The sequence below is a fragment of the Haliotis rufescens genome, unplaced genomic scaffold (assembly GCF_023055435.1).
Source record: "Haliotis rufescens isolate VD_foot unplaced genomic scaffold, xgHalRufe1.0.p SCAF_10, whole genome shotgun sequence".
NCBI lineage: Eukaryota > Metazoa > Mollusca > Gastropoda > Lepetellida > Haliotidae > Haliotis > Haliotis rufescens.
Window position 1 is genome coordinate 14786480 of NW_025963780.1, and position 27373 is coordinate 14813852.

Sequence of the window (27373 nt, forward strand, 5' to 3'; positions counted from 1 at the left end):
AGATTACGTCACACCACGAATGGCAGTTTGGAATGTATATCTTGAAGAAATCCCGGTTACGTCCATGTATGTTTCAGTGACCGTGCTCTTTTATTGGCGATAAAAACTTCGGGGTATTTGATATCGGACATTTTCAAAGGACAAAATGTGAAAGATCGGTAAACAGCCCTGACAACACTCAAACTGACATCGCTCAATATCGAACATCATCATTATATCTTAATAATTAACATGATTATATTAACGCACAAACACCCAAGAGTAAGTACACGTAGATTCAATCAGACAGGTGGGCACATATGTTACTGTCATCGGATTTATTCTGTAGTCGTTCAACGTTTAGAGTTGACGAATGCCAAATGGGATCGAACAAATTTGTAGAGATAACTGGGTGTATTTGTACCACCATGGACCAGATTAAAGAAGAAATCATTCTTTTTTTTAGATTACGTTAAATCCTTCTTATCACTTCTATGAACACCTGTTCAAAGTCCACATAGCTTTATCTCCCACTGACTAATACCCTGCTGTGATAAGGAATCATATTCACGGTACATAATAGGCATATTTCTATTTCCATTTACTCAGAGACACACACAACTTGGCCAGGCCTCCATTCCAGGCATGTGGACTCTTGTGCTTGGTATTGCTTACCTTGTCTGTGGTGGGTGCAGTGCGGGGTCCGGGGCCCCGAGTACACTGCGACTGGTCAACCTGGTAGGGTGCTTTCTTTCAATCTTACATCTGGTGGCAAAAGCCTTCGGTTTCATAATAACCACAATTGAATATTTATATTGTGTGTGTAATGGTGTTTGTTGTTTCAACCTAAACCTGAACTAACAGCTTTTTGGGGTTTGAGGGATCTATAACTAACTTCAAAATATACTGAACCGCAAAAGAAACGTCACCCAAGTAACATTGTATGAAAAGTTGTCATTTAAATATCTGGGTAATTTTTGTCAAAGTTTCTAAATTTAACATTACCTTGTCCGGAAAAAATAAATTTAATGATGAAAAAACAAAGCAGGTGACAATAAAGCCGATCGCCCGAACGCATCACGGCAACGGCCATGGTAACCCGATGCACGTGAGTTCCACGCGAATTGAAATGCACATGCGTTCCACCATTTCTTGCCCTATAAAATCCACCCAGATCGGATAACAATTGAATTGCTATCACATGTCAAGATTGACAAAAAATCAGCGACACCAAGCCCTTGGACGATTGCAAGCTGGACAAACCGCCCGGCAAGTAGCCAATGCATTTAAAGTCCACGTAAGGACCATATACAGGCTCCAGCAATGGTACCAGAACACCAACACTACAGGTGACCGACCACGTAGTGGAAGACCAAGGGTCACCACCCGACGTCAGGATCGTCAGATTGTCCGGCGGCATCTTCAAGATCGCTTTGCTGCGGAAACTCCTCGACAGAGCATGGGGACACACCAGCGACACATTAGTGCGGACACCGTGCGTCGGCGATTGACAAGCAGAAACCTCCACTGTCACAGGCCACACCGAGGACCCATTCTGACACCACGTCATCGCCGGGTCCGTCTTCAGTGGGCAACACAGCACCAACATTGGCGCCACCAGCAGTGGAGAAGAGTCCTCTTCTCAGACGAGAGCCGTTACTGTATCTCAACAGCAGCTGGCAGAGAGAGGGATAGTCTGGAGACGCTATGGGAAACATTATTCGGATGCTTGTGTTGTTGAGAGAGACTCGTGGGGCGGTCTGAACATCATGGTATGGGGTGGAATTGGTCTTGCACAGAGAGTCAGCCCTGTGATCTTCCAGAACATCGGTCCAGGGAGAGGCAATGGTGTAACAGCAGCTCGGTACATTGATCAAGCCTTGAGACCACACGCCATACCACGTCGCCGCAACCACGAGTTTCAGCATGATGACGCTCGTGCCCACACTGCGAGAGCAACAAACGACTTCCTCCAGCAGAATGGCATCAGAACCACGCAGTGGCCTGCCCTCAGTCCCGATTTATACCCCATTGAGCACCTGTGGGACGAGTTTCAAAGACGGCCGAATGACGTCCGACCAAGGCCGACAACTGCAGCTGAACTACGTCAGGCGTTCCTCAGAGTATATGCTCAAGTGCCTATGGCCTTCATCAACCGCCTCATCCATTCCATGTATCGACGTTGCACGGCAGTCATCAATGCACATGGCAGACACTGACTTGTGATGGCATTTTCTCAGAGACCAGTTTTGTGTTTCACTTTTAGAATATTTGACACTTTAATTTCAACCTTAATGATCAGTGTTTCCAAGTTTCATCTTTTTTATATGTCTCAAAGTATGTTTACAGTGTTTGGACAAATAGGGTTTCTCATATATCTATCCACGGTGACGTTTCTTTTGCGGTTCAGTATATATCGCCTCACCCTCAACAAGACTATTTGCATATAGTGCATTTATTAGTGGATACATACCATGGTCGGGGTAAATAATTATTAAACACAAAATTCAGTTATATCGTCATGGTGACCGAAGTCCTTACGCCACCTATCGGAGCAACCCCAACAACAACAGGAAGAACGTATGGCCGAATGGACTAGGCTGGCTGACCACAGTAAGTTCTCGAGACCTGTCTATAAAGATAGAGACTCCCCTTTACTTTTAAACTCACAAACCAACTGTACAACTAACACGTCAACACTCAAACGAGTCTTCAAAGTATGAGAATCATATATCGTGTTGAAAAGCCCCGCATCACGTGTGCTGTTTCAGATAGGAATGGAACAGGAATATTCTCTTGGACGGTTCCTTCGCCGGCGCTACTCCGGTTTCCTCAGTGACAAGTACCTGCACACAGAGGTGGGTGACACATGACGAGTACCTGCACACAGAAGTGGGTGACACATGACAAGTAGCTGCACACAGAGGTGGGTGACACATGACAAGTACCTGCACACAGAGGTGGGTGACACATGACAAGTACCTGCACACAGAGGTGGGTGACACATGATGAGTACCTGCACACAGAGGTGGGTGACACATGATGAGTACCTGCACACAGAGGTGGGTGACACATGACAAATAGCTGCACACAGAGGTGGGTGACACATGATGAGTACCTGCACACAGAGGTGGGTGACACATGATGAGTACCTGCACACAGAGGTGGGTGACACGTGATGAGTATCTGCACACAGAGGTGGGTGACACATGATGAGTACCTGCACACAGAGGTGGGTGACACATGATGAGTACCTGCACACAGAGGTGGGTGACACATGACAAATAGCTGCACACAGAGGTGGGTGACACATGATGAGTACCTGCACACAGAGGTGGGTGACACATGATGAGTACCTGCACACAGAGGTGGGTGACACGTGATGAGTATCTGCACACAGAGGTGGGTGACACATGATGAGTACCTGCACACAGAGGTGGGTGACACATGATGAGTACCTGCACACAGAGGTGGGTGACACATGACAAATAGCTGCACACAGAGGTGGGTGACACATGATGAGTACCTGCACACAGAGGTGGGTGACACATGATGAGTACCTGCACACAGAGGTGGGTGACACGTGATGAGTATCTGCACACAGAGGTGGGTGACACATGATGAGTACCTGCACACAGAGGTGGGTGACACATGATGAGTACCTGCACACAGAGGTGGGTGACACGTGATGAGTATCTGCACACAGAGGTGGGTGACACATGACGAGTACCTGCACACAGAGGTGGGTGACACATGACGAGTACCTGCACACAGAGGTGGGTGACACATGACAAGTAGCTGCACACATAGGTGGGTGACACATGATGAGTACCTGCACACAGAGGTGGGTGACACATGACAAGTACCTGCACACAGAGGTGGGTGACACATGATGAGTACCTGCACACAGAGGTGGGTGACACATGACGAGTACCTGCACACAGAGGTGGGTGACACATGACGAGTACCTGCACACAGAGGTGGGTGACACATGACAAGTACCTGCACACAGAGGTGGGTGACACATGACAAGTACCTGCACACAGAGGTGGGTGACACATGACAAGTACCTGCACACAGAGGTGGGTGACACATGATGAGTACCTGCACACAGAGGTGGGTGACACATGACAAGTACCTGCACACAGAGGTGGGTGACACATGATGAGTACCTGCACACAGAGGTGGGTGACACATGACAAGTACCTGCACACAGAGGTGGGTGACACATGACAAGTACCTGCACACAGAGGTGGGTGACACATGATGAGTACCTGCACACAGAGGTGGGTGACACATGATGAGTACCTGCACACAGAGGTGGGTGACACATGAGAAGTACCTGCACACATAGGTGGGTGACACATGATGAGTACCTGCACACAGAGGTGGGTGACACATGACAAGTACCTGCACACAGAGGTGGGTGACACATGATGAGTACCTGCACACAGAGGTGGGTGACACATGATGAGTACCTGCACACAGAGGTGGGTGACACATGAGAAGTACCTGCACACATAGGTGGGTGACACATGATGAGTACCTGCACACAGAGGTGGGTGACACATGACAAGTACCTGCACACAGAGGTGGGTGACACATGATGAGTACCTGCACACAGAGGTGGGTGACACATGATGAGTACCTGCACACAGAGGTGGGTGACATGATTAGTATATGGAAACCTAATTGTTAGTAGCATATACCTGTGCACAGATGGGTGGCCAGTCGTTAGTATAGAACACACTCTCTATCGGTCTCCACATTGATAAGCCTGAGACATTCAGTAATAAAAACATCTTCCAGCTGTGATATTGATAAAGTGTATGTGGCGTTCAGCTGTCCCCATATAGTGACAACAGAGCGCCACATAAACGCAAAACATTAATTAATATCACAGCTGGAAGATGCCAAAATTTGCGGTTCACACTGCCTCCAGATCACCGTGGAGAGCTCAGACGTGAACAGATGTCTGATGTCTGCCTACTCCAACCTGGCCGGTCTGTACCCTCCAAGTGGGGACCAAGTGTGGAACAGCAACATCCCCTGGCAGCCCATCCCCGTCCACACCAGGCCTAGAAGTGAGGACAATGTATGTATGCTCAATAACAATTCATCTATTACATGTTTTAGTTGTTCCATAATCACCTTCCAGTTATGTGACACATTTCCATTAAGTTATCGTGTACTGTCGTGTGTACTACCAGACCCATTCAGCAAAACAATGCTATGTTAACTGGGTACCATTAAAAGGCATTTCCCACTGAAACCAGTCAGCCTCCATGAACAGATGGCACAGCAGGAGCCGGGTACTTTTAGGCCCGATTAAAGGTACGATCAAATCATCATACAAGCTCGGACATTTCGCCAGAATTAGGTACCAAGATGTCAAGATGCTTGCTTTCTTTCTAAAATTGCGTTCACGTTTCTGTTTAAATGTCCTTTCACTTTAATTTTTTTTCACTAAATCATTGACTGTCTTTAGTGTACGTTTTTGATCTTTCTGTCAAAGCATCAGTCCTCTCGTTAGTATGAGTCTAAGCATTCTATGTGAAAATCTCATACCATATTCTGGAAACCCAATACAGCAGCCATGTTTCATGAACAGACAGCTCAAATTCACAAATAAGTCATGCCATTTCCATAGCATTCATACGCGTGAAATGTATCTCCGTCTGTTCAATACTTAAAGGCGCAACTTCCTGTGACATACAAAACACAAAGGGGATCGGTCTATCAATATTACTGCTGTGTATGGAAATATATAATACAGAAATAAAAAGAACAATATCTGAGGCGATGGTAACGAACAACAGCCCGTATAAGAAAAGCTCCTACCATATGCAAATGAATCATGTCACCAGAGTGGGTTTAGAGGCCAGTGCTTCCACCTTGTGCATTGATTTGTTTGTGTTTTGTGTAACGCCGCACTCAGCAATATTGCATCTATATGACGTCGGTCAGTAAATAATCGAGACTGGGCCAGACAATCCAGTGATTGACATCATGCGCATCGATCTACACAATTGTCTGACCACCCGATCCCGTTAGTTGCATCTTACGACAAGCATAGGTTGTTGAAGACCAATTCTAAGCAGGCCTGACACCTATTAAACGAAGAAACATCTAACTAATGACATTTCATATCTGAGGAAGGATAATCCTGAATTTCTGCAACGTTGTTGTTGCATTTGGAAGACGTCTCAAAGATCATTACATTCTTGAAACTCTCGATTGGTGGCAAATCAAGGGCTCGACACATGGACATTCAGAAGGAACCGTGAAGATGGTCCTTCTCCACCGACCTGCTGTCCGCTGCCAGTGTTGTCTACGCCACTGGAGACATGGACGTTGGTGTCCTGCCGTCAGGATTGGCCGTCTGGCTAGGCGCCTCACTCGTATACCATACATGCGTGCACATCATCGGACCGCCTTTGCCGTTACGCCTCTGTTTCCAAGTAGGGCACAGGCTGTAAAGGTTGCTGTCTGGAACCTGTGTCGAGTTGCGTGATTTCGAATCTGGATGTCCTGGTGGGCGGCAACTACGGGGACGGTCACTCACGTGGTTGTTGATTGCGCGTCTTCGAACTTTTTCACAGTCAAACATTTTCCCTGGTTCAAATCCAAAACTTTATATATAAATCCACGTCACAACAACTTTGCCCTTGAGTATAATTTATATATCCACATAGTCATGGTTTGTACGCCTGCGCGAAGATTTGCAATTAAGATTAAATGGTCACCAACAAGACTTGGCGCTGCAACATATAATGCATGGTCCGGAAGATATCAACTAGAGATGGGTACTGTGAGAATATATTGGCGCAAAGATATCATGATATCATATCGGGTTTGACCAGTAGTATCCGATACGATGGAACCTATGGCCGTGTATATACGCTGCTGTGTTTCAGATGCTGGGTATGGGTAAGCACTGCCAGAGATATAACGACCTGAAGACGTCAATCTACAAGTCGACCCGGGCCATGCAGGAGGCGGGAGAGAACAAGGTGGGTGTTGGTAGACACTGGAATAACTGCACAGTACTTGGCCGACGGGGACCTACCTACAATGGCCACGTCCTTGAGGGGAACTTTGTAGAGTTACATATGTAGACATGTTGTAAAGTTACCTGGCACCGCACTTTAAGAAGCACACGTTAGGCTAAGTATTATTCTTTGAATTCCAGGATCTTTACACATTCCTGACAAGAGTGACGGGGTATGTTCCATTCCGCCTACAAAACGCCCCTGTGGTAGCAGACAACCTTCTGTGTGAGGTAGGATTGTTCACTGAACTAAATGGTTAACGCATTTGCATGGATATCGGACTCTAGAGAACATCTCTCGTTTCCAGATAGTGTTTCTCATACTTATGCATTTCACTGATTAATGTAGGCCTGGAAGAATGGACGAGCACCCTAAGTTCACTCTGAATAAGAATGTCAGTAATAGACGAGTGTGCATCACACACGCTGTCGTTGACTATACGTATCTATATTCATATATATATGGATATATATGCAGTTGTTTAATGTAGGGGTGTGTCCGACATAATCTCTGTGGCATGACATGCTTAGGTTGTTGACACGAGTTCTATGCAAGAAGCGCCCCCTGAAGACATCGTGATAACAGCTGTGGTACCCAGGAGTACCTGGCCTAACGCTTGCTGGACCAAGGGTGCATACGACCTCCCTTCTCTGTAGACTTACCTCCCCTCTTTATAGGGTTACAGTGCCAAAGTCACAAAGGATTAGAAAATAAATACATATACAATGGCAACAATGAAGACGGATATAGGTCGTCGAGGATTTGGTCTCATGTTTGTGGCAATGTTAAACAGACAATGGGTTACAAATTCATCCAAGGAAGGGGTACCGGTTCATTTCAGAAAATCCATAACGTGTCTTGGGCCCCCTGGGTGAATGAAACCATGTTCCAGACACTGAGGGAGCTGGAGGCGTTAAGCCTGGACCTCAAGTACAGCGACAGTGGCGTGGCCCGCCTGAAAGGAGGTAGCTGTTTATATGTGTCAGTAAGATTGGCCAAGATCGATACAATAGTCTGTGTATCGTCATGACAGAAAAAGATACAGTGTGTTGTATTTCGTGTACCAGTAATACATAAATGTGACGTTTGACTGTTCTAGGGGTGCTGTTGAAGAAGTGGATCGAAGAGACACAGCAGAGAGTCAGCTCAAGCTTCTACACCACCAAGATGAACATGTTTTCCGCTGTTGGTAGTGTTGCTGGCTTGTCATAGACTGATGATAGATTGTTTATAATTCTACCAACATGAACATGTTCTCCGCTGATGGTAGTGTTGGTGGCTTGTCATAGACTGATGATAGATTGTTTATAATTCTACCAAGATGAACATGTTCTCCGTTGTTGGTAGTGTTGCTAGCTTGTTATAGACTGATGATAGATTGTTTTTAATTCTACCAAAATGAACATGTTCTCCGCTGTTGGTATTGTTGCTAGCTTTCAAAGACTGATGATAGATTGTTTATAATTCTACCAAGATGAACATGTTCTCCGCTGTTGGTAGTGTTGCTGGCTTGTCATAGACTGATGATAGATTGTTTATAATTCTACCAAGATGAACATGTTCTCCGCTGTTGGTAGTGTTGCTAGCTTGTCGTAGACTGATGATAGATTGTTTTTAATTTTACCAAGATGAACATGTTCTCCGTTGTTGGTAGTGTTGCTAGCTTGTCATAGACTGATGATAGATTGTTTATAATTCTACCAAGATGAACATGTTCTCCGCTGTTGGTAGTGTTGCTAGCTTGTCGTAGACTGATGATAGATTGTTTTTAATTTTACCAAGATGAACATGTTCTCCGTTGTTGGTAGTGTTGCTAGCTTGTCATAGACTGATGATAGATTGTTTATAATTCTACCAAGATGAACATGTTCTCCGCTGTTGGTAGTGTTGCTAGCTTGTCATAGACTGACGATAGATTGTTTATAATTCTACCAAGATGAACATGTTCTCCGCTGTTGGTAGTGTTGCTAGCTTGTCGTAGACTGATGATAGATTGCTTTTAATTCTACCAAGATGAACATGTTCTCCGTTGTTGGTAGTGTTGCTAGCTTGTCATAGACTGATGATAGATTGTTTATAATTCTACCAAGATGAACATGTTCTCCGCTGTTGGTAGTGTTGCTAGCTTGTCGTAGACTGATGATAGATTGTTTTTAATTCTACCAAGATGAACATGTTCTCCGTTGTTGGTAGTGTTGCTAGCTTGTCATAGACTGATGATAGATTGTTTATAATTCTACCAAGATGAACATGTTCTCCGTTGTTGGTAGTGTTGCTAGCTTGTCATAGACTGATGATAGATTGTTTATAATTCTACCAAGATGAACATGTTCTCCGTTGTTGGTAGTGTTGCTAGCTTGTCATAGACTGATGATAGATTGTTTATAATTCTACCAAGTTCACAGTAAATCACGTGTGAGGACACCCGAAATGATACTTGTCTCAGGCGTTTATCAGTCTGTTGAAACCCAAGGGCATATGATATTGCATTTGCACTGGCATTAATACTTCCAGTAGATTTATAATACAATTAGTTGACTACACAACACAAGCACTCCGTTTGCAGCATGACTCCACTGTGTTGGCGGTACTGGGCGCTCTCCGGGCCCTCAACCACCTTCCCCCACCCTACTCATCCGCCATCCTCATGGAGCTGCACGAGACAAGGGCCAGTGTCTTCCACGTGGAACTGTACTACAGGAATGTGTCATCCACAGACCCTAACGATGACACACCGCCTCATCAACTCACCATACCAGGCGAGACGGCTTACTAACTCAAAATGTCAAACTGATTACAAAAATCTCATAGAATGACAATAGAACTCTGTTTATGTAAATTGCGTGACAATATGTACTCATGGACTCGATTAAACAGTCAGTAATTCAGAAGTTAAACTAGGTAACAGTTATATTATTGTGCTGAGCATGCTGCCTTCTGCCGCTGATGTGCCACGCAATCAGATGCCCTGGTTCGCACTGTGCCAATAGTGATCAGTATTCTCACATTGTGAGGCGCACTGACATGCGAGACTGTGATTTTGAAAAAGCTTTCGATTTATCTTTTGAATATCTGGTGTTAGAGGCAAGAAGCTCAAACGCCATCATCGGAACCGGAATTATTATGACCGTTTATACATATAAATAATCGAATATCCCCGTGTCTAGGTTGTACGTTCAAGTGCCCGCTGACCAAGTTTGTGTCCCTCACCAAAGACATGGTTCCCACAGACTGGGACGCCGAGTGCGCCGCCTCCAGCACAGGTAAACAGTTGTCAGAGCATGCTGAAGGATATTGAAATGAGTTTTGGTGTGGTGTTTATTTACCATGTGGTAGTTTGTATGTTGCCTGTCTTTTCACGCATTATGACGTCTTCTGGTAACTGAAAACGTCACGCATAACGCTTATAACTTCGATTTTAATTAAACTGGTTCGCGCAGCAACCTTATCCGTTGAGATAGACAGGAGCCCAGTCATGATTCTAATCTGAAATGCTAGTTGGTTTACACTGGATGGAAATCTGATTTTATTTCTTCCGTTAGGGTAATAAATCCTAATGTAGGTGTGTATAGGATATATTCCACTTTACGTCTCTTTTTCGACCATGCTACTTATCATTGCAGAAACTGTCCGACTATGTACGCTATGAATAGACCGCAATGTTTCGCAATTATCCTGCGACTCAACTTCGCGTTTCTGCTGGTCTCATCTCCCTACTGTCGGTTTTTATATCTACTCGATCAGTTTCTTCATTGTAATGCTTAGTGTCTGTAATGAAAGTTAATATGTGGCACGAAACTATCGGAATCATCGGTCAGGTCACCGACACGATGTTCCTTAGAACTTTATATACTTCAAATACTAGTATAATAATAGGTCTTTAGGTTAGAGTAACTTCTCTTGCATGTTCGTCAAAAACAGTAAGTAACATTAGGCATCTCTTAAATGAAATGTATTTAATCTTTGATAAATAGGTTTAATGAACAAACTAATTGTGCCTGTATTTATTGCCTGTTAAAATTATTATTTTCATAATATATTTGTTTTAACATTGTTTTTTTTTGTTATCGTAAATAGTAATTGTAGTAACACTTAACCCCAAACCAGTGTCGCGCACATATTCAGATACAAACGGATAAACCCAGATCTAGGCATGAAATATCGCAATGTATATTGTAGCTGTTGAACCGAGGCTTTGTGTTCCAGGCACCATCATCGGAAGACGTGAAGACCAGGACGCCGACAGCCCTGACGCCCTAGATCCCCACTCTGATGACATCGACAGTATATAAACCTGGATAATAAATACTACTCCCTGACTGTGTACCATGTCTGTTCTGTGTGTGGTAGCGCCAGTATATATTGTATTATTTCTGTATTAAGGACGCCAAAGGCATATAGTATACTGTGTAGTCAATTGTGTCAATTGTCTTATGTTATATATAGATTCGATTTCTGTATAGTCGATAGATAGATGTACTTTATACTGTATAAAGTATATATATTTGAAAGTAAAAAGTATGCAAGCACAAAATGAAACTCATCTTCAACTTCCACACGGTAACACAGTGCACATAGCCCCGTGTTCCTTGGCACGTCAGTACATCGTCCAATAAAAGCTCCCGAAGTGAGTGGAATGGGATTTAACGTCGCGTTCAAGATTGTTGCACTTCTATAGCGACGTGCATGTGCGTGTTTACGTGTGTGCGTGTGTGTGTGTGCTTGTACTAATCCGGGCTAATGCCGATTTTATAGTGCTAGCCCACTGAGATCAGGGATGCGGGCCACAGACTGGTTGTAGATGTTACCCATGATGACTGGTACTAGATGTTACCCATAATGACCTGCGGTAGATGTTACCCATAATGACCTGCGGTAGATGTTACCCATAATGACCTGCCGTAGATGTTACCCATGATGACTGGTACGAGATGTTACCCATAATGACCTGCGGTAGATGTTACCCATGATGACCTGCGGTAGATGTTACCCATGATGACCTGTGGTAGATGTTACCCATGATGACCTGTGGTAGATGTTACCCATGATGACTGGTTGTAGATGTTACCCATGATGACCTGTGGTAGATGTTACCCATAATGACCTGCGGTAGATGTTACCCATGATGACCTGCGGTAGATGTTACCCATGATGACCTGCGGTAGATGTTACCCATAATGACCTGCGGTAGATGTAACCCATAATGACCTGCGGTAGATGTTACCCATAATGACCTGCGGTAGATGTTACCCATAATGACCTGCGGTAGATGTTACCCATGATGACTAGTTGAAGATGTTACCCATGATGACCTGCGGTAGATGTTACCCATGGTGACCTGTGGTAGATGTTACCTATGATGACCTGTGGTAGATGTTACCCATGATGACCTGTGGTAGATGTTACCCATGATGACCTGTGGTAGATGCTACCCATGATGACCGGTACTAGATGTTACCCATGATGACCTGTGGTAGATGTTACCCATAATGACCTGCGGTAGATGTTACCCATGATGACTGGTACTAGATGTTACCCATGATGACCTGTGGTAGATGTTACCCATGGTGACCTGTGGTAGATGTTACCCATAATGACCTGCGGTAGATGTTACCCATAATGACCTGCGGTAGATGTTACCCATAATGACCTGCGGTAGATGTTACCCATGATGACTGGTACTAGATGTTACCCATGATGACCTGTGGTAGATGTTACCCATGATGACCGGTACTAGATGTTACCCATAATGACCTGCGGTAGATGTTACCCATAATGACCTGTGGTAGATGTTACCCATGACGACCTGTGGTAGATGTTACCCATGATGACCTGTGGTAGATGTTACCCATGATGACCGGTACTAGATGTTACCCATAATGACCTGTGGTAGATGTTACCCATGATGACCGGTACTAGATGTTACCCATAATGACCTGTGGTAGATGTTACCCATGATGACCTGTGGTAGATGTTACCCATAATGACTGGTACTAGATGTTACCAATAATGACCTGCGGTAGATGTTACCCATAATGACCTTCGGTAGATGTTACCCATGATGACTGGTACTAGATGATACCCATGATGACCTGTGGTAGATGTTACCCATGATGACCTGTGGTAGATGTTACCCATGATGACCGGTACTAGATGTTACGCAAAATGACCTGTGGTACATGTTACCCATGATGACCTGTGGTAGATGTTACCCATGATGACCGGTACTAGATGTTACCCATAATGACCTGCGGTAGATGTTACCCATGATGACTGCGGTAGATGTTACCCATGATGACTGCATGGTTGTAGATGTTACCCATGATGACCTGCGGTAGATGTTACCCATGATGACCTGTGGTAGATGTTACCCATGATGACTGGTTGTAGATGTTACCCATGATGACCTGTGGTAGATGTTACCCATGATGACCCGTACAAGATGTTACCCATGATGACCGGTACTAGATGTTACCCTTGATGACCGGTACTAGATGTTACCCTTGATGACCGGTACAAGATGTTACCCATGACGGATAAGTAAACAGACTCAGTGAGGTGAGGTGTAATGGTGTTTAACGCGGCGTCCAAGATTATTGCACTTACATAGCGAGACCGGGTGGTCAGGCTCGCTGACTTGGTTGAAGCCAGTCATCGTATCCCAATTGCGTGGATCGATGCTCATGATATCAATCACTGTATTGTCTGGATCAGACTCGATTATTTACAGACGGCCGTCATATAGCTGATATATTGCTGAATGCGGCGTTAAACAATAAACAAACAGAACTGACATAGCGATGGCATGAACGATGAACGTGTGTGTGTGTGTGTGCGTGCGTGCGTGCGTGCGTGCGTGCGTGCGTGCGTGTGTGTGTGTGTGTGTGTGTGTGTGTGCTTGCCCTAGTAATGCCGATTTCATAGGGCTAGCCTACTGAGATAAGATGCCGCAGTTTAACATGAATATCCCACTCAGACACAATATGCTGACTCAGAGCCAACCAGTTGTTGTTTTGCCCGTTAATGCTGAGCACCAGACAGGGTAACAACAAGTTCTTATAGTATGACGCAGTCTGGGATCGAACCCCAGACCTTTCGCTCTCCTGGCGGACGCTCTTCCATGAGACCACAGAAGCGGTTCTCAACAGAGATGTGACAAAACAAGAGGCTGAAGCTGCCAGATCTGAACCCGAGGAAGTTCTCTATGTCACTCTTATATTTAATAACATTTTGATGACGTATATCCAGCATAATGTGCAAAGTTCGTAAGAAAGGCAATGTCAATAATAATAGAGACATATCATTGATGGACATGTATAGCCATTATTTTCTACAACGACGCTTTGTGGATTAATTTGATAAGTTTCCAGAAGCTAAGGCATTTGTTTTGGAATTGTGACTGCACACCCTACATCTCCACCTTACACTGGCTTGTCCAGGAGTATTTATCTAGGATTGGTGGGAGATTCTAATGCCTTTTCGTCGACTTTAAAAAGGCCTTTGACACTTGATATTCTTATATTAAACCTGATGGCATATTATTTAGCGTACAATGTGTATTCCAAAACGTTTGCAGCAGTTAGAATATTTAACATTTCAGCTAACGAATATTTAGAATGTTTGAGTGGAGTTCAGGCCTTGTTTAGAATAAATAAGTTACACCGTTAAACCCTATGTATACCTATACAATTACTCTTTAATTAAGCCGTTTGACAACAAGGTTAAGCCAGTTTCATTGTATGGTGTGGAGATTTGGGACAGTTTTCGACACCACTTTTTTGGTAAATATATTTTAGGTGTCGGTAAATTTGTATTAAAGGCTGCACTTTAGCAGACTGCGGTAGACATTGTTTATATGTAGATTATTATGTTAAATGTCGGATAACCGATACCTTAAGCAATATTATGCACTAATTGTTTAGCAGTGTGCTGTACAAAGACTTTGCGAGCTCTGAAGTTAGCCAATAACGTCAGGCAGCGCGTTAAAGATAAGAGATTGTATCTCCCAGCCGGCCAGCACGGAATTGGTATCTCTGTGACTGAAGGCAGTCAAGGCTTCCGTGGATATGTGGACAACACTTACTGTTGTACTTGTCTGTAGCTGGGCAGTCTGTCACGCAGCTCCCCCCACACTCAGGCTCGTCAATCTGGTGAGAAAACCTTTCTTTTCTAAGGGATTCTAACAGTTTAGAATTTTGCGTGAATGCAGAGCTCAGCATCCATCTGCTTGAAAAAAATAGTTTCAACCTCAGTAAACAATCTCGACCCCAATAAGGCCATAATCTTTACATAGAGACATGGGCATGAGATCCACCATGCCTGTAATACTTATTCATTTATCATTTAAACTATTCCATTTTATGCAAGTCACTGTGTTCTATCCTTGGGTAATTGACTCCACTTGTCCCGCTGTGGATTAAAAAGGCCCACTAAGCATCATTTACCCTTACATAAACATATGTATGCATGTATGTATATAGTTTATTATAATATCCTAAACTGACGAACAAAAGAAACGCTACCAACCAACATTGTTTGTTCCTAAAAACAGAAATGAACCAATGTCAAGAAAAATACTTGTATTGTCAAAAGACCTGAATTCCCATCATTACAAGTTATGACGTGCATGAGACAAACATGAAACACTGTTTCCACAGTTTGGTGTAATGGTCAGTTGTTCAGTAGTCGATCAACCATCAAGACTGAAACATGAAACATGAATTCGTTCTTCAGGATGTCACACATATCAGTCAATATCGTGCATGCACCCTATTGGCATCAATACACGCCCAACTCCACGACTGGCAGGAGATGTGAGACGTGTAATCGCAAGAAATTGGATTCAGCGCCATTCTTCTCGGAGGACCTGTGCTTGTTATGAGGACGACCTGGTCGTGTTCTATAAGTGATAACTCTAGTGATTGTGCTGGCCAAGGCACATCGTTGTATAGTGCCTTTACACTTGCTGAAACAGGGTCCGGAGATTCTGTTGCAAGTAAGGTAACTATAACAGGGTAGAGAGATTGGTCGATGTTACTCTGTGCAGTGATGAGTCCTTCCATAATCACCAGATCTGGCAACAGATGCCGCCCCAAACCATGACGTCTCCACCTCCATACGGTTCTCCTCGTCGTCAGCTTCGAAACACTGAAATCTGCTCTCTCCTGTGAACTAAAGCCATTTTAAATATCAACTGAGAGGTGTCTTTTGCTCCTTAGTTTATGTTTAGTATGGCATGACTACAAACAAAGCACCAAGTGTGTGTCGTATGACTACAAATAATAGTGGCGTAACGTTTGACGTGCCTGACGTACAATTCTATTGGTGATGTGTACTGTATTGCCAATTAGGTAATACATGGCACAAAACATTTCAGAAGTTACTCATATAGACGACAGCAGGCTGTCACGCAACAGTAATTTTAGTTTAGGGAAGAGCTTCATGTCGAAGGGTCAAGGTCAGGAGAGTAAGGGGCTTGGGGAAGTACATTAAACTCACAACCTGCAGCTACACCCCCCTTTCTTCACTTATTGCAACCCAGGTATACCGACACGGTGACCGCAGTCCCTTCATGACGTACCCCAACAACCCCAACGCCATCGAGAAGTACTGGCCCCAGGGACTAGGATGGCTCACCATGGTACGTCACGACGCTGCTCTAAAATACCTTACCCTCTTAAGATAAAGATACATTAACAAATGTTATATTGCTGAAAACTGGCTTTCAGGAAGGAATGAAACAACACTACTCGCTTGGCCGTTTCATCCGTCGGCGCTACTCTGGGTTTCTCAGTGACAAGTATCTGCACACAGAGGTGGGTGACACATGACAAGTACCTGCACACAGAGGTGGGTGACACATGACAAGTACCTGCACACAGAGGTGGGTGACACATGACAAGTACCTGCACACAGAGGTAGGTGACACATGACGACGACCTGCACCCACAGATGGGTGACATATGACAAGTACCTGCACACAGAGGTGGGTGACACATGACGAGTACCTGCACACAGAGGTGGGTGACACATGACAAGTACCTGGACACAGAGGTGGGTGACACATGACGAGTACCTGGACACAGAGGTTGGTGACACATGACGAGGACCTGCACACAGGTGGGTGACACATGACAAGTACCTGCACACAGGTGGGTGACACATGACAAGTACCTGCACACAGAGGTTGGTGACACATGACGAGGACCTGCACACAGGTGGGTGACACATGACAAGTACCTGCACACAGAGGTGGGTGACACATGATGAGTACCTGCACACAGAGGTGGGTGACACATGACGAGTACCTGCACACAGAGGTGGGTGACACATGACGAGTACCTGCACACAGAGGTGGGTGACACATGATGAGTACCTGCACACAGAGGTGGGTGACACATGACAAGTACCTGCACACAGAGGTGGGTGACAGATGACGAGTACCTGCACACAGAGGTGGGTGACACATGACGAGTACCTGCACACAGAGGTGGGTGACACATGACAAGTACCTGTACACAGAGGTGGGTGACGCATGACAAATAGCTGCACACAGAGGTGGGTGACACATGACAAGTACATGCACACAGAGGTGGGTGACACATGACGAGTACCTGCTCACAGAGTTGGGTGAAATATGACCTGTACCTGGACTCAGAGATTGGTGAAATATGACCTGTACCTGCACACAGAGGTGGGTGACACATGACGAGTACCTGCTCACAGAGGTGGGTGAAATATGACCTGTACCTGGACTCAGAGGTGGGTGAAATATGACCTGTACCTGGACACAGAGGTGGGTGAAATATGACCTGTACCTGCAGTCACATGTGGGTGACACATGACGAGTACCTGCACACAGAGGTGGGTGACACATGACAAGTACCTGTACACAGAGGTGGGTGACGCATGACAAATAGCTGCACACAGAGGTGGGTGACACATGACAAGTACATGCACACAGAGGTGGGTGACACATGACGAGTACCTGCTCACAGAGGTGGGTGAAATATGACCTGTACCTGGACTCAGAGGTTGGTGAAATATGACCTGTACCTGCACACAGAGGTGGGTGACACATGACGAGTACCTGCTCACAGAGGTGGGTGAAATATGACCTGTACCTGGACTCAGAGGTGGGTGAAATATGACCTGTACCTGCAGTCACATGTGGGTGACACGTGACGAGTTACTGCAGACCGAGGTGGGTGACACATGACCAGTACCTGCACTCACAGGTTGGTAACACGTGTCAAGTACCTGCAAAAGATGCAAAGATGCGTAGGGTTTATGAATGTGTCAATCACTCATTTTCCGCCATGGAAGACTATGTTACCAAAGTAGTGTTTATATTGTTTGCATTTATGTACCAGGAGCGCTTAAAGCTTCTTTGTTTCTGTGATCCTTTCCCGACTTTTGTTTCATTATTGAAAACATTGTTCGTACATGGTTCATTGTTAAGTTTCAGTATAAGGTTAGGAATTTTATTCACTGATGTCACTCCAGATCACCGTGGAGAGCTCAGACGTGGACAGGTGTCTGATGTCTGCCTACTCCAACCTGGCCGGTCTGTACCCTCCAAGTGGGGACCAAGTGTGGAACAACAACATCCCCTGGCAGCCCATCCCCGTCCACACCAGGCCAGAGCCTGGGGATAACGTAAAAAACCATAGTCACTTATATCATGTAATAACGTAGATAACACAATCATAATGCTTTACACGGTGATGTATAACCCAGTGAGTGAATGTTTTTACCTGCGCCAGCACAAGCATATAGATTAATGAATATCATTTTCAGATGCTGGCCATGGAAAAGCCCTGTAAGAAATACGACCAACTCCAGACTGTTAACTTTGCGTCTAACCGTGTTAAGCAGCTAGTGGCTGGAAATATGGTAATGTACACTTCTTTCAATACAAATCCAACTACTTCCATGTTTGCCCAACATTGGGGCGACTTATCTTCTCTCGGGCCAGTGAAGAGAGATGTGTTCTTCCTATTTTCGTTATTGTTTCTAGCTTCAATAACTGTATTCATCGAGGATGCACTATTAATAATATGATACAAATATTATTCAATGTTTTCCCACATTTTTCAGGATTTCGTCAGATTCCTAAGCAGTAAATCAGGTTACAAACCTTTTACAGTGCAACACGTGTTGCCAGTAGCGGACACACTTCACTGCGAGGTAAGTAGCGGTGCATGACATGTTGCCAGTAGCAGACATATTTTATTGCGTGGTTAACCACGGTACATTAATGCAGCGAGTAGCGACACACTTTATTGCGTGGTTAGCCATGGTACATTAATGCAGCGAGTAGCGGACACACTTTATTGCGTGGTTAGCCATGGTACATTAATGCAGCGAGTAGCGGACACACTTTATTGCGTGGTTAACCACGGTACATTAATGCAGCGAGTAGCGACACACTTTATTGCGTGGTTAGCCATGGTACATTAATGCAGCGAGTAGCGGACACACTTTATTGCGTGGTTAGCCATGTTACATTAATGCAGCGAGTAGCGGACACACTTTATTGCGTGGTTAGCCATGGTACATTAATGCAGCGAGTAGCGGACACACTTTATTGCGTGGTAAGCCATGGTACATTAATGCAGCGAGTAGCGGACACACTTTATTGCGTGGTTAGCCATGGTACATTAATGCAGCGAGTCGCACACACACTTTATTGCGTGGTTAGCCATGGTACATTAATGCAGCGAGTCGCGCACACACTTTATTGCGTGGTTAGCCATGGTACATTAATGCAGCGAGTCGCGCACACACTTTGTTTCGTGGTTAGCCATACGAAGTAAGTAGCAGTAGCAGTACATTACAGTGCAGTTGTCGGTAGCGGACACGCTTCATTAGAAGGAGGGCCACGGCATGATTATGTTACCAGGAACGGAAAGGCTACTTTGCAGGTAAGTCTCAGTGCATGGCATGTAGTCAGAAACGAATACGCTGCATGATATGAAGTCAGAAACAGATACGCTTCATTGCGAGGTAAGTCACAGTGCATGATATGAAGTCAGAAACGAGTACGCGCCATTGCGAGGTAAGACACAGTGCATGATATGAAGTCAGAAACAAGTACGCGTCATTGCGAGGTAAGTCTCAGTGCATGATATGCAGTCAGAAACGAGTACGCGCCATTGCGAGGTTAGTCACAGTGGATGATATAAAGTCAGAAACGAGTACGCTTCATTGCGAGGTAAGTCACAGTGGATGATATGAAGTCAGAAACGAGTATGCTTCATTGCGAGGTAAGTCACAGTGCACGATATGTAGTCAGAAACGAGTACGCGCCATTGCGAGGTAAGTCACAGTGGATGATATGAAGTCAGAAACGAGTACGCGCCATTGCAAAGTAAGTCACAGTGGGTGATATGAAGTCAGAAACGAGTACGCGCCATTGCGAGGTAAGTCACAGTGGATGATATGAAGTCAGAAACGAGTATGCTTCATTGCGAGGTAAGTCACAGTGCACGATATGTAGTCAGAAACGAGCCCGCGCCATTGCGAGGTAAGTCACAGTGGATGATATGAAGTCAGAAACGAGTACGCGCCATTGCAAAGTAAGTCACACTGGGTGTTATGAAGTCAGAAACGAGTACGCGCCATTGCGAGGTAAGTCACAGTGGATGATATGAAGTCAGAAACGAGTACGCTTCATTGCGAGGTAAGTCACAGTGCACGATATGTAGTCAGAAACGAGTACGCTTCATTGCGAGGTTAGTCTCAGTGCACGATATGTAGTCAGAAACGAGTACGCGTCATTGCGAGGTAAGTCTCAGTGCATGATATGTAGTCAGAAACGAGTACGCGCCATTGCGAGGTAAGTCACAGTGGATGATGTGAAGTCAGAAACGAGTACGCTTCATTGCGAGGTAAGTCACAGTGCACGATATGTAGTCAGAAACGAGTACGCTTCATTGTGAGGTAAGTCGCAGTGCACGATATGAAGTCAGAAACCAGTACGCTTCATTGCGAGGTAAGTCACAGTGCACGATATGTAGTCAGAAACGAGTACGCTTCATTGCGAGGTTAGTCTCAGTGCACGACATGTAGTCAGAAACGAGTACGCTTCATTGCGAGGTAAGTCACAATGGATGACATGCACTCAGAAACGAGTACGCTTCATTGCGAGGTAAGTCTCAGTGCACGATATGTAGTCATAAACGAGTATGCTTCATTGCGAGGTAAGTCTCAGTGCATGATATGTGGTCAGAAACGAGTACGCGCCATTGCGAGGTAAGTCACAATGCATGACATGCACTCAGAAACGAGTACGCTTCATTGCGAGGTAAGTCACAGTGCACGATATGTAGTCAGAAACGAGTACGCTTCATTGCGAGGTAAGTCTCAGTGCACGATATGTAGTCAGAAACGAGTACGCTTCATTGCGAGGTTAGTCTCAGTGCACGATATGTAGTCAGAAACGAGTACGCGCCATTGCGAGGTGAGTCACAATGCATGACATGCACTCAGAAACGAGTACGCTTCATTGCGAGGTAAGTCACAGTGCACGATATGTAGTCAGAAACGAGTACGCTTCATTGCGAGGTAAGTCACAGTGCACAATATGTAGTCAGAAACGAGTACGCGCCATTTTTGCGGTAAGTCACAAAGCATGACATGCAGTCAGAAACGGATTACTTCGTTGCTGGGTAAAACATACTGCCAGGACGGGAGAGGATATGTTTTTAAACTAACGTATACGTAGAGTGAATAGAAGAAACAATATTATACTGTTTCATCTTAGTCTTGCTTAACTATCAGTAACTACATTCTCATTATTTGTCAACATGAACATAATAATGATATTATATTTCAGAAAACCCACAATATAACCTGGCCAGCCTGGGTCAATCAACCCGTCTACACTAAACTCAGAGAGCTGCAACAAATTGGCTACGATCTTCTGTTCAGTGACAACGTCGGCCGTTTAAAAGGAGGTGATGATTAAATGATGAAATGAAATGTCTGTACGTCACCCAATACAATAACTATTTGCTATTGCCATGGAATGTCTGGCAGTAGCTGCACGGGGACTGAAGCGACGTAGAGACATATTCTCTCAAGTTCACTCGCATACACATCTAAACAGCCTTCTTCCTAAACTCATTGCACTTATAACTAAATCTCACGTATGCAAGTTTTGTTTTGGCGCACATTGCATTGTGTCGTCTGGATACGATTCCCACTGACTGTAGTTCAACAGCGTGTCTCTCAATCTTCTGGTTGTTACACATTCTCGTGTTAAACATACAGAACAATATGTATACATTCCTGGGGACACCAGGCAGTGCAGTATATATTTGCAATCCACAACAAGTTTTTGAACAATTGTGGAATGCATTATTTGTGGTTATCACTGGTGTAACTTAGCTATAATCAGAAGTACCTTGCATACTGTGCACAGTTTTGTGATTTGTTTATTCCGTATGATGAACCATCGTGGACTATGGACAGACCACTGTTGGCGTTGAGACTTTAGTAAGCTCATTGTTAAATGAACTTTGATGATTTCCCTTTCACCGTCAATAGTTGTGCAGCCGGGAGTGCGTCAAAAAATATGTTAAGTTTTATAATTAAAGTATTCGCAACAATGTATCATGCATGTTCACATGCAAATATATCTTTGTAAGCTCTCTCCCTTAGGGGCTTTTGAGAATACACCTATGTTGTATTTTGTTCTGTCAGTGTTATCCAGCGCCATATCTGACAATAAATGTGTGTCTTGTAGGTCCTCTACTAAAGAAGTGGATAGAGCTGGCACATCTGAAGGTGGCGTACAAGAGCTACTCCAGCAAGATGAATATGTTCTCGGCTGTAAGTTGGTTTGTTTAACGTCGCACTCAGAAATATTCCAGCTATAAGACGGCTGGACCAGACAATCCAATGATTGATATTGTGAACACCGATCATTGTTGTCGAGAGGCTGTAGGTAGATACTCCAGTTTAATTCAAAGGTTATTTTCGATTTCCTTCTACCATGTGTCTGTTGCGCATCGTGTAACATAGAGATAAAATACTACTGTGGTAAGTGTTTTCTTGGATTTTTAGAACAATCAACTAGACAAGTCTGAAACATGGCAATTGTCGTTATGATTCCAACGAGGAAATGAAAAAAGTATCTTTGGTCAACCCTAAACTAAATAGATTGTAAGCTCCCCGACAGGGTCGACTGAACTTCCCTCATGGCCTGCTTGCCCCGTCGTCCGTCGCCTGGCAACATCTCCTCAGAAACCACTCAACCAATGAAGCTGAAACCTCCTATCCTTGTTCCCACCAATGATGTCACCTGCATTTGTTCAGGAGGTTCTAATCACTTTGTGATATACATTTGTTGTTACTGGAACTCAATACATTTGCTCGTTTTTCGCGATGTCTTGAAGTTTGAACTGTTTTGACCTTTGTGTTTCAACTATGGTCTGCAATTCTCTAAAAATCCTTATTATAAAATTCGACAACGAAAACATGTGTTATCTGCTATAGTTTAACTACCAATAGTTTTATATATCAAAGCAGACAAAAAAGACTAGATTGATAAACATTCCAGGTGTAGGAATACATACTGTGTACTGACATGAATCAGGTGATTGTTTAATTTATGCACATAACTTGACCCGCTCATAAAGTCAGTAGCCAATCAACGGAGAGTAGGATCAAAACAAAGTCCATATGACCTGTCAATCAAGGCAAGAGGCGAGAAGAACCGCAACAGTCAGACTGTAACGAACCGGAACAAATATGTCCGGGAGAAGGCGGTTGTTTTAAATGTCATGGTCAGTTACCGACAGATTCAAACATTATTTCCCCGAGAACAGGAAGACACAGATGAAAAAATGCGGGTTAGAAATGAAACCCCTAAGGACATGAAATTTTTGGAACCCAGGCGAGCGGACAAAAAACAGGAGAGCGAGCCTTAACGCTTGCTGTTTCATTCCTTCTCGGCCTTCGGTCTCAAACTGTAGTTTGGACAATGAATATGCATGAATTTCGCTAAATGTCATGTGCAGGACGATACAAAATGTTATGCAATGTGGTATATTTGTAGTTTGTTGTGGACTCGGGGCATATTTTCCGCCACGTTTTACAGTCTAACCTCGTTTATGTTTTGAACATGCCCTTAAATTTTCTCAAAATGGATTTTGGCTCTGAAAACATCTGCTCTGCAATTGCCAGACTGAGAAAGCTTTGGCATGTATGTTTCTTTTCGAGAGACTTCATATGTTGTTCACATCAATACAATTTAGTAAAAGTGTAAGTCGTCAATGGTTCAATCAGAAAATATTGGAATAGCAATGCTGACAGTAACTTACACGTGGATGTCTCTGTTGGTACTTTAAACATGTAACCCTCTTTATTTACCCTCTTGCATAGCATGACTCCACTGTAGTGGCGATACTGAGCGCGTTGAAGCTCTACAATAACTTAATCCCGCCCTACACGTCCACCGTCTTCATGGAGCTGCACGAGACAGGGGCCGGTGTCTTCCACGTGGAGCTGTACTACAGGAATGTGTCATCCACAGACCCTAACGATGACACACAGCCTCATCAACTCACCATCCCAGGTGCGACTCACCATGTCTCTGAACCAATAATTCATATCATCTTCGTACCAATAACGCATCTTGTTTCTGTAGCAGTAACACACCAAGTCACATCTTGTTTCTGTACCAGTAACACACCAAGTCACATCTTGTTTCTGTAGCAGTAACACACCAAGTCACATCTTGTTTCTGTACCAGTAACACACCAAGTCACATCTTGTTTCTGTAGCAGTAACACACCAAGTCACATCTTGTTTCTGTAGCAGTACCACACCAAGTCACATCTTGTTTCTGTACCAGTAACACACCAAGTCACATCTTATTTCTGTAGCAGTAACACACCAAGTCACATCTTGTTTCTGTAGCAGTTACACACCAAGTCACATCTTGTTTCTGTAGCAGTAACACATCAAGTCACATCTTGTTTCTGTAGCAGTAACACACCAAGTCACATCTTGTTTCTGTAGCAGTAACACACCAAGTCACATCTTGTTTCTGTAGCAGTAACACACCAAGTCACATCTTGTTTCTGTAGCAGTAACACACCAAGTCACATCTTGTTTCTGTACCAGTAACACACCAAGTCACATCTTGTTTCTGTAGCAGTAACACACCAAGTCACATCTTGTTTCTGTGGCAGTAACACACCAAGTCACATCTTGTTTCTGTAGCAGTAACACACCAAGTCACATCTTGTTTCTGTACCAGTAACACACCAAGTCACATCTTGTTTCTGTGGCAGTAACACACCAAGTCACATATTGTTTCTGTAGCAGTAACACACCAAGTCACATCTTGTTTCTGTACCAGTAACACACCAAGTCACATCTTGTTTCTGTACCAGTAACACACCAAGGCACATCTTGTTTCTGTACCAGTAACACACCAAGTCACATCTTGTTTCTGTAGCAGTAACACACCAAGTCACATCTTGTTTCTGTACCAGTAACACACCAAGTCACATCTTGTTTCTGTGGCAGTAACACACCAAGTCACATCTTGTTTCTGTGGCAGTAGCACACCAAGTCACATCTTGTTTCTGTAGCAGTAACACACCAAGTCACATCTTGTTTCTGTAGCAGTAACACACCAAGTCACATCTTGTTTCTGTAGCAGTAACACACCAAGTCACATCTTGTTTCTGTACCAGTAACACACCAAGCCACGTCTTGTTTCTGCAGCAGTAACACACCAAGCCACGTCTTGTTTCTGTACCAGTAACACACCAAGCCACGTCTTGTTTCTGTAATAATAACAAATGTTGTTTCTGCACCAATAACATATCATGTTTCTGTAGCAGTAACACCCCTCGCCTCTGTACCAATGACACATGTAGTCTTTGAACCAATAACACATTTTGTTTGTGTTCCAATAAATCATATCGCCTCTCTACCGATAACACCCCTCCTCGGTGTACCAATAACACATATCATCCCAGAGCCTTATAACACACCTCTGGTGTGCAATGTACCAATAACAAAAAACAAACACGGCAATGACCTGATCTCTTCGTTTTGATATACTCACATTATACCAGCAATACAATGGGTGTGGCTTTTTAAAGCACGGTGTTAACTGGATGCATGATTTAATTGAATACAGCTTTAGGGCGGCCTCTGTGTTGTTTGTATGACCAAAACGAATACCACTTATACCTTGACGTATTCACATCTGTTAGTGAAGGTACCTCGTCACTGTAAAATGGCAATAAGGTATCTCTTCACGGACTATATTATCTTAGACCAGAGACTATATGGTCTCTGCTTAGACTCACCAGAGGGGACGTTATGACATCATCTATAATCAGTAATGTGTTAAACATTGTGTGTGCAGGTTGTACGTCCCAGTGCCCGCTGGCCAAGTTTGTGTCTCTCACCAAAGACATGGTTCCCACAGACTGGGACGCCGAGTGCGCCGCCTCCGGCACAGGTAAACAGTCCTCCTACCTGAGTACATTATGTTCCATGGTGCCTACTGCTTGCAGGAATACCATGAGATGTTTTCGCCAATCTACAGCTGAAATTAACTAGGATTATTAACCTGTATATATTATCTTACAACATAATCCCCTCCGAGAAGCACACACTTCTGGCAACGATGCTGAAGTGCTTGGACCCCACTTGTGTAGAAAGCTACCTCCTGGTGGTGTCACCCGTCCTCCTTAGCAGAAATGACGTCATCATTATTAGCACAATACTTGCCAGACAGTTCTCAACACTCCCATGGCTGCGTGACGTGTGGTTAGTCCTCGATCATGTATCATATAAACATGTTCCTTAGCGGTGGCAGTAGCGTTTCATCTTCGAGACCCTCTCTTCCCCTCTTCAAATCCACTCTCTTTCAGTAGCAGATATTTGATGATCACGCGGTAGCATCACCAGAGAAGACCTTATCACTTTGATGCCTGCATACATACATACACTGCCTGGGAGTGTTTGGTTCAAATGCAGCCTGTAAGTATGGAAAGTCTTGTACATGCAAAGAGTTACTATACGTACTATAGGGCGTATACGTACGTATAGGGCGTACTATACATCCTTCGTAGTCAGGCTCATAACACTTCAGCCCCCCCCCCCCCCCCCCCCCCTCACATATGGGTACCACAGAGAGTTTAGCACGGGGACATGAGACATGAACGTGAACCGAGGCTTTGTGTTCCAGGCACCATCATCGGACGACGTGAAGACCAGGACGCCGACAGCCCTGACGCCCTAGATCCCCACTCCGATGACTCTGACAGTGTATAAACCTGGATAATAAATACTACTCCCTGATTGTG

General features: G+C 44.4%; 2 protein-coding genes across 3 annotated transcripts; both read left to right on the plus strand.

The window, feature by feature from the left end:
* Nucleotides 1–552: 552 nt before the first annotated feature.
* On the plus strand, nucleotides 553–11355 carry LOC124112091 (prostatic acid phosphatase-like). 2 transcript variants are annotated; one of them, XM_046472034.2, is made up of 11 exons: nucleotides 553–717; nucleotides 2491–2592; nucleotides 2751–2837; nucleotides 4922–5074; nucleotides 6897–6992; nucleotides 7172–7261; nucleotides 7873–7996; nucleotides 8131–8216; nucleotides 9598–9790; nucleotides 10199–10294; nucleotides 11238–11355. In XM_046472034.2, the coding sequence occupies exons 1-11, from the start codon at nucleotides 625–627 to the stop codon at nucleotides 11321–11323; spliced, it is 1206 nt and encodes a 401-aa protein (XP_046327990.1). In that variant the 5' UTR covers nucleotides 553–624; the 3' UTR covers nucleotides 11324–11355. The 2 variants fall into 2 exon arrangements, with proteins under 2 accessions (XP_046327990.1, XP_046327991.2); XM_046472035.2 differs by lacking the exons at nucleotides 553–717; nucleotides 2491–2592; nucleotides 2751–2837 and adding an exon at nucleotides 4466–4537.
* Nucleotides 11356–15032: 3677 nt separating this feature from the next.
* On the plus strand, nucleotides 15033–27369 carry LOC124112092 (prostatic acid phosphatase-like). The gene is made up of 11 exons (XM_046472036.2): nucleotides 15033–15181; nucleotides 16573–16671; nucleotides 16760–16846; nucleotides 18537–18689; nucleotides 18831–18926; nucleotides 19131–19220; nucleotides 21871–21991; nucleotides 22783–22868; nucleotides 24423–24615; nucleotides 26428–26523; nucleotides 27256–27369. The coding sequence occupies exons 1-11, from the start codon at nucleotides 15098–15100 to the stop codon at nucleotides 27339–27341; spliced, it is 1191 nt and encodes a 396-aa protein (XP_046327992.2). The 5' UTR covers nucleotides 15033–15097; the 3' UTR covers nucleotides 27342–27369.
* Nucleotides 27370–27373: the final 4 nt, after the last annotated feature.

What these genes read in the sequence shown, in the direction of transcription:
- LOC124112091 (XM_046472034.2), top strand. Translation starts at nt 625, where the DNA reads ATGTGGACTCTTGTGCTTGGTATTGCTTACCTTGTCTGTGGTGGGTGC. An exon ending in AGGAGGCGGGAGAGAACAAG is followed by an intron (nt 6,993 to 7,171) that starts GTGGGTGTTGGT and finishes TTTGAATTCCAG; the next exon opens with GATCTTTACACATTCCTGAC. An exon ending in AGATGAACATGTTTTCCGCT is followed by an intron (nt 8,217 to 9,597) that starts GTTGGTAGTGTT and finishes CTCCGTTTGCAG; the next exon opens with CATGACTCCACTGTGTTGGC.
- LOC124112092 (XM_046472036.2), top strand. Translation starts at nt 15,098, where the DNA reads ATGTGGACAACACTTACTGTTGTACTTGTCTGTAGCTGGGCAGTCTGT. An exon ending in GACTAGGATGGCTCACCATG is followed by an intron (nt 16,672 to 16,759) that starts GTACGTCACGAC and finishes ACTGGCTTTCAG; the next exon opens with GAAGGAATGAAACAACACTA. An exon ending in GGCCAGAGCCTGGGGATAAC is followed by an intron (nt 18,690 to 18,830) that starts GTAAAAAACCAT and finishes TATCATTTTCAG; the next exon opens with ATGCTGGCCATGGAAAAGCC.